The sequence below is a fragment of the Gavialis gangeticus genome, unplaced genomic scaffold (assembly GCF_001723915.1).
Source record: "Gavialis gangeticus isolate Ggan-Ray unplaced genomic scaffold, GavGan_comp1, whole genome shotgun sequence".
Classification (NCBI taxonomy): domain Eukaryota; kingdom Metazoa; phylum Chordata; order Crocodylia; family Gavialidae; genus Gavialis; species Gavialis gangeticus.
The window spans coordinates 43079429-43091364 of record NW_017729008.1 but is presented as its reverse complement, the minus strand read 5'-3'; the positions used below and the strand labels follow the sequence as shown (position 1 = coordinate 43091364).

Here is an 11936-nt window from a genome sequence, read left to right as displayed (position 1 = left end):
GCCCGTGGGCCAGATGCAGCCCACCAGGCCATTCTATCTGGCCCACAGGGCCCCTAAAAAATTTAGAAAATTTAGAAAATTAATATTTATCTGCCCCTGGCTGCTTGTCATGCGGCCCTCGATGGCTTGCCGAAACTCAGTAAGTGGCCCTCTGCCCAAAACAATTGCCCACCTCTGCTTTAATCATCTCCCTCTGTTGCTTGTTTCACCCTAAAGTCACGGTCTTTTGTGACACTGCGGTCATTGTCACTGGACCCAATTCCAAGGTCACTGCCCAAGGCTGATGGTTTTAGATGACTAAAACCAAGTGCCTTATTTTGACTCAGATCTCTTCTGCTTCCCTCATTCACTGTTATTTAACACCATCATCCTCCTAGGCTTGCACCCATCTAACCTGTGACTCCCTCTGTTGTATGTTGCTAGATCCAGCTGTTCCTTCACCACATACTGAAAACTCAACCCTTTGTCTTTGTCCCAGCAAGTAACCTCCTCGTCCAGTCCCTAGCCATTTTCTGGCATCATTATTGCAACCTTCTCTCTGCTCTGATTGACATCCACACCTTGACCCAGCCCTCCGAAGTCTGTCCAAATTGTAGACCCTCCAATAATCTTTCTTGGTTAGATTAGCAACCAGTGACCCATCTCTGCAGTGTCCAGCACTGACTCTCCTTGTGAATCAGCTGGAGCTTCTCATCTTGGCATCGAGGCACCACGTGACCTCATTTGCCCCGTGTCTGGGACCTCCTGTGTTATCACCTCCCTCAACTCTTGATGATATCAGTTCTGCATTTTTTTTATATATTCTCAAAATCCAGTCTACCCGCCTTATTTCATTTTTCTTTCTGGTTTCCTACACTCTGAGTAGTTTGGCTTATCATCACTGAGGGTGTAACACAATGGAGCATCAGCCTGGTTGAGTTCTCTCAATATAGACACTACTGCTATTTAAGTATTAATTAATAACATTAAGTCGCTGGTAATTCCCTCACTGAAACCTCCTGTCGTCTTCAGTGTCCACCAGTTGTGTGTTCTCGATTCAAAATCAAGCAGAAAAAATCCCTAAATATTTCTTCTCTTCTCAGCGTTAGATTTTCTGGAGCAGTTTTCCCTGTGAAATTCTAGGAGTGGTCACCAGAGGGCATCATAACAATATGAATTGCTCTGATCCAAAAGCCAGCTGCTGCGGTGCTGATCACTAGCCGCCTGTGTCTGCTGAAATGGAGAGCAATGATTATTTATGAATTCAGGATAGAAACTGGACAGAAACTGGGAGTACTAGTGTCTGGCCAGAGATGCCCTGTTTCTCTTTCTGCTTAACTGCTTCCCTTCCCGATCAGATCACCACACAACCAATACCCATGTAAATCAGGCTTTGAGTCGCACATCACATGAAATTCTAGTGTTCACGAGTACAAAGGCCTCCCCGTGTCTGCAATTCTTCTGCTAGAAGGGCCAAGTTGCCATCTCTTTCCATCTTAAAGTGACTGCCTGATAAAACAGCAGCAGCAGTAGACGCCCTTCTCCTTCTCCCCTCATACCTGGAGCAGAGGTCAGCCCCTCCATGGTTGGATCAGGGGAAGAAGCTGTTTCGAAGATACGAAGATTGCTATGTCTTCTAGAGAGATAGATAGCTAATCTTAGATAACTGAAACACCATGGTGCAGTGCTTGATTTTTCTGGTGCTTAATCTTTCTGCAGCAACTAGCCACCAGACTACTAAATGAACAGTCTTCCATCAAGAATGAAATAGGTTTTGAAATATTGTGTGGTGGAAACTGAGGCAGGGGATAGTTGTTTCCTGCTCAGGAATCCAGGAACAGAAGCAGGAGCAGGATCCAGAGCTTCCTGGAGTTGAGCTCTGTTCTGATACCTTCAGGATGTTAACAGGAGCATCGACTGCCCCTGCCCCTCAGCTCAGCAGTCAGAGAGCAGAGCTGTTTGCTGTATAACATCAGTGTCTGGAATTTGATGATAGGGGGTTTGATTTGTTTTAACCCTGTGATTGCTGCATTCCTTGCTGCTCTACAGATCCATCAGGGACATCGCTGTTCCCTGGCAGCATGGGGTCCCCCTATCAGAGATCACTTCTGTCCTGATAGTTGTGGGACATTGGAGGATTTTATGGTTCATAGTGCCTTCCCCAGTCATGTTGGCAGTAGCAGCAGCAGGTGTTTGTGCCATAGGGATGTTGCCTGGTAGTTTCCACATAGTCTGTACAGAGCCACTTGACATGCATCACCCATGTAGCAATAGGTATGGCTGTCAAAGATCTACATGCAGGGACTTAGGTTAAAGACATTGGTACAAGGGCTTGTGACATGGCCTCTCAAGCCACCTCTGACCCAGAGAAATCAAAGAACCTGCATTTAAATTCCGAAGGTTTAAGGTAGAAAAGGCTTCTTTAAGCTGGGGGTTTCCTTTCTTCCTTGGCCTTGGAGGAGGAGAAATCCAGTATTTTTTCCACTCCTTAGTGATTCTCCTGGATTTAAACCCTTGTGCAGGGTTTGTTTCGTTTGCATTGGGTAGAAAGAGGCAATCAACCCCAGATGCCAATTATGTCATTAGGAGAGGCCTGTGAAATACATCTAGGCAACTTTCACCTGAGGTCCAACTTGCGGCCAGGACCAGACACAGGCATGGGCGAACCAGGTGGCTGCCCAGGAACTGGACAGAAAGAGGGCCCAAAAATGGTAATTTCTTTCCATTGTCCGATAATTATTATCATTATTTCTGGCAAAGGGGGGTCCAATACTAAAAGTATGCCTGGGACTGCCAGGAGTCTAGGTATGGTGCTGCTTGTGGCCTGCTGGCCTGGGTGGCATTGGTTGAAATGCTCTGATCCAAGACGGGGGGAGATCTCACTGCTTTGTGAGAGCTTTGTAAGCGGTTCCGGTTTCTTTGCTCTTGCCATGGATGGGAGGTGGATGGGGCGAGCCCTTCAGCCCTGGTCCAGCTGGTGTAATGGTCTGTTCCCCCTTGTCCAGGTAATAAACTCTGCTCTCGTTGGGCCTTTGTCATTTGTCTGCAGGCCCAGTGGGGATGGCAGCTGCTGCCGCCGTGGCAACGGGTAAAAAACGAAAACGGCCTCACGTTTTTGAGTCCAACCCGTCCATCCGCAAGAGGCAGCAGACGCGCTTGCTGCGGTAAGTCCCTCTCCTCCCACAGCTGCTGGCCACGTCCACCTCTGTGTCCCAGTGCCTGGCTGCTGCTCACGAGACCATGGGTTGCTCAAAGCTGAGGACCTACTTGGCAACCTTCCTGGAACTTGAGGGCTGCGTTCCCTTTGCATAAATGGCTCCAGTTGCAGCTCTTGTGTCTCGGCTATGCCAGCATGGCCCCCGGGGGCTGGAGGGGCTGTTCTGGTGGCATGCACGATTCATTTCTATTCCTCCCTGCTCACGCATTCAGTCAGTGTCACTCTGAGCTTTTTTCCACTTGAATTCTTAATGGATCTAGTAATGGTTATCTTGAAAACCCCTGGAGTTGCCATGCCCCAGCTCCAGGTAGCAGAAAGAACTTCTTCCTATTGCCCCAATGCCTTCATAACCAAGATTTGTACTGTGTTATGAGCTGTGACTCCCTTGGAAGCCCTCCCGGCTTCCTTTGCATCCGTACCTGCCCTCCCTCATCCAATAGAGCCTGCCACAGCCCTTTGACTCCCATGCTGAAAAGTGATATTGCCAGCACTGCAGCCTTGGGGGAGGGGAAGTTTCTTGGTCGGAAGCTGAAGCAGCTTTGGAAACTATGGGGCCTGCTGCACTGCGGGCCAAAAAACTTATCTAACCCTTTAAAACAGTTGTTTTAAACATCTGGCCCATGGAGCTGTGGCATCTGGCATCTCCAGGAGCTGCATAGGCCAGGAATTTGAGAGCAGAGCAAATAGGTGGCAGGGCCCACTGCCGAAATCCATGGACAGAGCCCTGTTAGGAACGTGTTTTGGTTGGGTGGGGTGGGGAGTGATTGCTGCGGTAACCTCCCTCCCCTGTCATTGCTCCCTGACACTGCTTGCTCTGCCTCTAGAGGTGGGTCTGGACCTGGCCAGGGTGGAACCGCTTTGCCGGCCGTGTTTGAAAGGATCTCCAATGCCATTGATCTGCCGGCTGGCAAATTAAAATAAGTCCTCATTTTCCAGGATCTTGCAAAGTTCAGTGGTGGAAAAATCAGGACAAGCCATTACCCAGAATTCTTCCAAATCTCGAATCGCTTCCCATGCAGCAATTTTCTTTTTCCCCCCCAGCCTTTTATGAAAGCTTTTTTGAGTGGTCTCAATGGTTTCCTTCCCCCTTTTTTGCCATAAAACAGCTAGTATCTGGGTTCCTCTCCCCTGTTTTTCGTCCTCCTAGTTTGTAAGTTTTCAGAGGTAGGTGAGTGACAGTTAGTTTTGTTTAACCTCTGCTTAGTCGTCTGCTGAGTCACATGATTGAGCTTGTATGTGACCAGACAGAAAGGGGAGAGCAGAGTTAATATTTATTATTAAATAATGTGCATCTGAAGTAGCTGGCAGGGTTCATTTTGGTTTTCCTCCTCCTCCTGGGCCCTGACAACACAGCCCTGGGCACTGAGAGATTTCTAAGAGCAAATCCTCTCCCCTTTTGGAGGGTAGCAGCATGCATTTTCAAAGTGACATGTCCTTTATCCCTTCCCTCTCTGCTCCACTGCAAATGACTTGGGTAACACATTGGCCAAGCATTCTGGTTTCCTGTTGTCTGACTGTTAAACTCATTAGAAGACTTTTGCTGTTTAGTCAGAATAATGCAACATTTGTTCTGATGTTCAAGCCACTTATGTGAGCCAGATGAGAGCTGGTTAGAGCCTCTGACACTGGAGTTGCTGCAGAGCTGGTGTCATCCAGCGACGCTACTCAGCAATATAGTCGCTGTTGGCCAGTGGCTCAGAAGTGCCTGGTTTAATACCACGTGCAGCAGCAGCTCACACGGGGAGAGCTACCCCTGCCACTTGTTGCATACACTTTCCATAATCTGCTTTAGCAAAGGCCCTGCCATTTCCTTGTTATTCTCTTGCATTGCTGACGTGTTATAAGAGGAAATAAATGATAAGGAGGTCCCTGAGAGGGACCATTCCCAGGGACTCCCTGATGTAACAGGGCTGCATATGCAGGTTTCCTCTGGCCATATGCTGCAGTGTTTCTGATTCTCGCTTGCTGATGAACTCTGGTTCTGGTTCGGGGCAGGAGCGCAGTCCAGTGCATCTGCAGCAGGGCAGGTCCTGTCCATGTGATCTTGCACCTGTCACATGTGTCAGTGCTGTCCCCATTAATTCAATGCTGTAGTCAGGAGACATTGTGCTCCAGCGTGGTTCTTCTGGTCTCTTCCAAAATCAGCAGCTAGATCCTAATTGTACTGAGCCCAGAGGTTTGATCTCATTTGGTGAATCCTCTCTCCCCTTAACGTGACTGTTGAGCAATGCACACTTATTTCTATACTAACAATTTTCTGAAAGTATTTCCTTAACTTATGTAGGAGCTCCACATGCAGCTTTTGCACCTGCAGAAGCAGAGGAAAGACTTCCTCTTCCCCCTCTCCCCTGAGCTTTGTGACTAGACAGTGTTGGGAAGCAACATTGGTATCTCAAAGGGCAGTGGATGGAATGAGCTATTGTACTCATTGCTTTCTGTTCCCCTCCCTGTTTCAGGAAGCTCCGTGCCACGCTAGATGAATACACCACCCGAGTGGGGCAGCAGGCCATCGTCCTTTGCATCTCACCCTCCAAACCCAACCCTGTTTTTAAAGTGTTCGGCGCTGCACCATTGGAGAATGTGGTAGGTCTCAGTGGGAAGGGAGCTAAGCAGCTCATTGCTCCTGCCTTGCAGTTCTGCTCAGAACCAGCTGGTGGTCTCAGCTTCGAGTTTGAGATATTCCAATCCACTGGGGACAGATTCAAATCTGAGCCGGAAAGATAGTTTGATACTGGCCAGCACCATCACCAGCAAATAGTTTGATACCCCAAAGCTGCTACATGTGAAGAGCTGGGAACTAGAGGTATAAAATACACACACATTCTGCAAGTCTCCAATATGGCATCACTATCTGTTAACTGGAGAGGTTGATGGGTAAAAGGGAGCCCTTTGCATTTGTTCATAGACTCATAGAAAACAAGGGCTGGAAGGGACCTCAGGAGGTTGCATCTAGTCCAGTCCCCCCTGCTCAAAGCAGGACCACCCCCAACTGCATCATCCCAGCCAGGGCTTTGTTAAGCCAGGCCTTAAAAACCTCCAACGATGGAGACTACATCACCTCTCTAGGTGACCCGTTCTAGTGCTTCACCATTCTCCTAGTAAGAGAGTTTTTCCTAGTATCCAACTTAAACTTCCTTTTCTTTGACTTGAGACCATTGCTCAAGTTGATATTGGGGAAAAAAGCTTTCTCAGGTTAGTGATAAAGCACTGGAAGATGCTACCCAGAGAAGTGATAGAGTCTCCATCCTTGGAGGTTTTGAAGACCTGGGTAAACAAAGGCTTGGCTGGGATGATGTAGTTGGGGCTGGTCCTGCTTGGAGCAGGGCATTGGAGTAGATGGTCTCCTGAGGGCCCTTCCAACCTTCATTTTCTGTGATACTGTGGTTCCATCCAGCCTCTCAGCCTTGCGGTGGGAGGAAAACAGTATTTTTCCCAAACTTTTCTCTGAATCTCTTGCTCCCTCTGTTTGCTGGTGTTACTTGCAGTTTCATCATCTCTTCGCCACAGCTCCGCTCTCTAGTCTTCAGGGCCGATGGGTATTTTTACCTGCAAGCTGGGGCATTGTTTGTGGCATCTTGGGGAAGGCACGGGGGCCCGCCTCCCGTTACCTAGCACCCTGGCCTCTCCTGTTGCTCTTTACCTTGTTTATCGGAGCCTAATGATTCCCCGCAGGTGCGCAAGTACAAGAGCATGATCCTGGAAGACCTGGAGTCAGCACTAGCAGAACACGCACCTGCGCCACAAGAGGTTAACTCAGAGCTGCCCCCCCTAACCATTGATGGGATCCCTGTCTCTGTGGACAAGATGACCCAGGTGAGCGACTGGGGCAATGGAAACTTGGAAGCAGCAACGGAGTTTTGCAGGCTGTGCTCAGACCCTGTTGGCTTTGGCAGCACAGGTTCTGTGTGTCCCGAGGGAGGCTTTGCTTCTGCCTCTCCAGCAAGACTTGAGGGGCCTTGGTTAGACATGAAGCTTTATCATGGGTTATTTCCTGCATGAAACCTTACAACTCTTGAGAATCCCCTTGCCCTTTTCCTTTGGGTCAGTGGTGGCCTGCCACCCGTCTGTGAATGATGCAGCCCTAGGTGCCGCACCTGTGGGTGCTAATATCCAGACAGGTGCCTGAGGCAAACCAAAATGGGAGCTAAGCCATGCACGTTGTCTTGTGCCACCTTTCTCTCTGTCCCTGAGGCTGTGGCTTGGAGTGGAGGGAAGCTTGCTGATAGCGATATTCCAGGACCAGCCCCATTTTCTCATCTCAGAGGCAGGGGCAGCTTGCTTGTACCTGGTGGTTGCAACGAGTCATCTGTCCTGGGTGGGCAGGGGATACCGCACCCTCTCCTGGCCCAGCCCGTCTCTGAACAGACATGCACTGGCATGAAATCTCCCTATCCCTGAGAAAAATGGGCAGGGGGATTTGAAGGGAAAGGTCCCCTGGGAAGGGAGGGATCAGGGCAGCTTTGTATATAAATGTCCTCGCTCCGGTCCCTGGGGGTGGCAGGAATGGGAAGGATTAATGCTGTGAGGAGGTGAGCGAGAGGCTCTGCACATGCTCGTCTTGGCTGTTTGATGCATCCAAACAAATCTGAGTGTTGGCAGGGAGGAGAGAGGAACTCCAAGAGCACAAGGTTGAGGGGATGGAGTGAGAGTGGGTGGTGAGCTGCATCCAGGGAGTCTCATGATGGAGCAGGGAGGGCTCATCTCTGCAGAGCACAGGAGACACCAGGCACCTCCTTCCTCCATAGCTACGGTTTGTCTTTGAAGGAGTGCTGTTCCCAGGCAGCTTTGCTTCGCATCTCCCAAAGCACTTGTGCATGAAGTGCGAGGCCAGTGTTGCCTGGCCTCACTGGGTCCCTTAAGTTAGGAAGAGAGGGATAGGAGTGACTCTGGGGTCAACAAGCCCGGCTCCCTACGATTGTAGGCGCCCATCTAACACACACGTGTCCAAATGGGCCCATGTGAGTATCCCCTCTGCCCCTTTCTGCACATCATGGCCACAGAGCACCTGATAACAAACAACCAAGCCTTGTGTTGTGCCACAGGAAGAAAGCAAGGGGGCAAAGAGACATTTGATAGCTAATATATTAGAGCATTTTACCTGATCTCTGCATGTAGCCTCCACCTTTGGGATTTGGGAGTAGCAAGAGGAAATTAAGGGTTTGAAGAAAAGAAGTGCTTGATACGGAGAGTGTTTGTGGGGAGGGAGGCAGCTGGTCTCTTATGGGCAGGAGCTGTAGGCTGGAAGGTTCAGGTGCCAGCAGTGATGAGAATGAGGGAGGAACATGGAAGATAGCGATGATGCTAGTGGGATGGAGGGAAAGGACCGGTGAGAAGGCAAAGGTGAGGTTCACTCCCAAGGCAACTGCACAGTTCCTGTGACCTGTTAACAAATTTAAGAGACTTCTTGTTACCTGGAAGGTGCAGAATGTATGTCCATGCATATTCACAGCTGGTAAAAAGCAGGGTTTTGACTAGTAACCACCTGGCTGTTAGTGTGGCCTGCACCTAAAAATAACCAGTTTTCATCCTCAGAATCTCCTCTGCTGGCTTCACTGCACAGAAATCTTTCATTTTTATGACAGTGTTGGAAATGCGACAAGTAACATCAAGGGCTCTTTAAGCATTTCCCCTCTGGCCCATGGCTGCAGCCCCTCCACTCTTGAGTGTTACCTTTTATTAAAGGAAGAAATACCTTCTTGGGATAGATCAAGAATGGAAGCAGTTTGGTGTCTTCTGGGGTCCAAACCTTGGACTCAGCTGTCAGCTGTTCAGGAAATTCTGCATTTCAAGACATGAACTTTTCGTGCAGTCTGGTGGCTCTGGGGGTTGTGTTGATCTATAGTTTCCATATGAGGTTGAGTCCTGGATCTTCCTTTTTCTATTTTTCCAGCTTGGGGTTCCTTCACTGCCAGGGTGAAAGGTGGCAATCGGAGTCCTGGAAAAGTTACCTTCACAGATTCGTTAGGTCTCTTAGCTTCCTAAAGAAGCTCCACTTTCTCCATTGACTAGAACAGTTTCTGAAATTTTGCCCCGAAGGGCCATTTCACCAGGGCAGTCCTGGGTGGCAGGCTGCATCCAAGGAGCTCACAAGCCACATTTGGCATACGGGCCACCCTTTTGGGAACACCTGCTCTAGAACCAGATTGCTTTTGGATGAGGGGAATGAACAACTGACTGAGCCCTTCCTGGCCCTGGAGGGCTGAGGCAGCACCCAGCCCAGTGGGGACCGAACCCCAACGGGGAAGGTGCATGCTGCCAAGTGCTCTGAGAATGAACAGGGTGGCAGAGGGACTGGCTGGCCCAAGCCTGCTCTGTGTTGGACTTCCCCAACCTCTGAACCCCACAGAGTATTTGAACCAGGGCTTCCTACCACAGCAGCATTCTTAGTAAAGTTGCAAACTGCTGATGCAGCCATGAAGTACTGTAGGAGGCCTTTCATTTTGAGACCTAGTGAGGTGCCCAGCAGTAAAGAAAGGGTCTAATTAGGAAGGCATTTCTTGCAGAAGTGGTGCTTTTTATTGAGAACAATCAAGTAACTCTTCAGCCAGGCTAGTGTTTCTCTCAGGCACTGGACAGACTCCCTATTTATTTTACATAAAACCCCAATCATCAGACCTGAGGTGGGAGGTCACTTTACCACTTCTCAACTTCCTCATCTGCAAAATGGGGGTGGCTTTGTAAATGGAGAATTCTTTGAGAGCCTTGGATAGGAGAGGGCTGGACCTGGGCGAAGTATTACAGCAATAACGATTCTCACTACCGTGGCTCCTGACTTGCCGTGGTATCTGAAAATTCAGCCGATCTCTTTTTGCCCTTTAAGGCGCCTTATTTGGGTAACAGTAACAGAGAGACTGCATTTGGAGCGGAAGTGAAAGGTTTGTTGATTGTAGACTCCTGATCCTGGAGCTGAACACATCTTCAGGGCTAAGAGAAGGAAATGTTTGTGTCAGTAAAACCTAGGTAGCACTCTGGCAGTGCAGGGAGCTGAGATTCTCAATCAGTAGGCACACGATTTTCAGTCATTTCTCAGAGGTTTATAAATATGTGAAGTGTCAAGCCCCAGGGCTCTACAAACACCCGAGTTCAGGGTTCTGCATTCACGTGGAAGAACGGAAGAGCCCACTGGCACCCAAACCAGTGCAAATAATGCACTAGCACCCAAAAAGGCCACTAGCACCCAAACCAGTGCAAATAATGCACTAGCACCCAAAAAGGCCACTAGCACCTGAACCAGTGCAAATAATGCAGTGTCTTGCGTAGCTGTAGAAGTCTCCCAGCTGGGCAGATACAAGACTTTCCAGTTCCCAGCTGATGATTTTGATTTTTCCAGGGTTCTACACATTCTTTTCCGGATGTTCCCCTTCTTAGCTGGCCAAATCTGGCTTTTTCAACCCTTTCTGTTTTGTGCCTGGAATATACAAAGCCCAGTAGAAATACTCAAACACACAAACAGGGCAGGGCAATTAAGGGGTATGTCAATGGAAAAATGAAGCCTTGGCTTTGAACAGCTGCAGGTAGCCTCAGACAGGTGTTAGAGGCATTAGGTTTAGCTCACTGAAGAGGAGATGAAAATGACTCTCCTCCTGTTAATTGCCCTGCTTCTTTGGGGGCCTTGGGGGAAATAAAGCCTTCTCTAGCCTGAGTGCAGCATGTTTCTATGGATTTGCAGAGGGAGAGTGCTGCCCACCTGTGCTGTGCGTGGTAAACTCACTGCAGCAGAGTTGTTCCTGATGCCTTTACTCAGGGGAACCTCTTCCTTTGCGCTCACTGTGCATTTTGACTATGGGCTGAGCCCAGTGGCAGACCTGCTGTCTACTAGCAAAATGTTTTTTGGTGAATGAGGTTTAGTAGCACCTAAGGTCCTGTTCTACCTATGCCAACAGAAACCATGGAGTCTGCTGCAAGTTGCTTTCACTTTTTTGAGGGTCTTATTGCACAGTAATTTTGGGTGGCTCCTGGAGCTGTTAACCCCTTCATGGTTCACACATTAACACCTTAAAGTTCCTTAAAGCACTTGTTATGTGGCTCAAAGTTACACCACCCCAGGGCAGGGTTACCCCTTGGTCTGCACCACCCTGGACCTGTTTTGTTAAGGTGTGTCCGCTCCCCATAGATGTGCTGCTGAAGTTGGAAGTGTGACTGCTACAAACTTTCAGCCAGTCAACAGTTGCACAGCTCACAAGGCATAAGGTGTAACAAGGCCCCAAGGGCAGGATTTGTCCTTTCACTGAACTTCCATTTCTTTGTTCAAACACTTTCATAGGACTTGCAGGCAAGGATGGACCCAGCCCCCCAAACTCGTTCACAGTGATTTGTTTCTTGTGGGTCAGCAGCTGAGCCCCAGACCCAAATCCTTCAGTGCTAAGCTGCTCTGGGGAAGCAGAGTTAGCTAGTCCTGGTGAGAGCTTGATTGGGGGGCAGATTTGGAGCCAATCTTTAACAGTGCACTGCAGGGTGCAGAAAGCTGCCTCCATCAGCTCCTTCATTTGGCGCAGGTGCTTGTACCTCCTTCACAGCACCCTTCTAGGATGGAGCTGCCACATGCAGCTTTTGGAGGGTTTCCAGACTCTCTTGGCAGTCCCGGATGCCATGGGATCTAATGCAGTCTAGGGATCTCTGAGCAGCAGTGATCACTTTGATGCTCTCTTGGCTGGAGGATGCATAGGAGTCTGGGCAGTGAGTCAACACCTCTAATATGCTGCTTTTTCACTTGACCAAGGCCTGTGGTGATGGTGGAGAG

At 49.2% G+C, this 11936-nt stretch overlaps 1 protein-coding gene across 2 annotated transcripts in view; it reads left to right on the top strand.

The window, feature by feature from the left end:
* The window catches only part of NRF1 (nuclear respiratory factor 1), a 72248-nt gene that overhangs the window by 13515 nt on the left and 46797 nt on the right, over positions 1-11936 (top strand). For both annotated transcript variants that reach the window (XM_019509674.1, XM_019509675.1), the window contains exons 3-5: positions 3029-3143; positions 5653-5779; positions 6869-7009. In XM_019509674.1, the coding sequence (XP_019365219.1) occupies positions 3029-3143; positions 5653-5779; positions 6869-7009 (383 nt within the window). The remainder of the gene's footprint in view (positions 1-3028; positions 3144-5652; positions 5780-6868; positions 7010-11936) is intronic.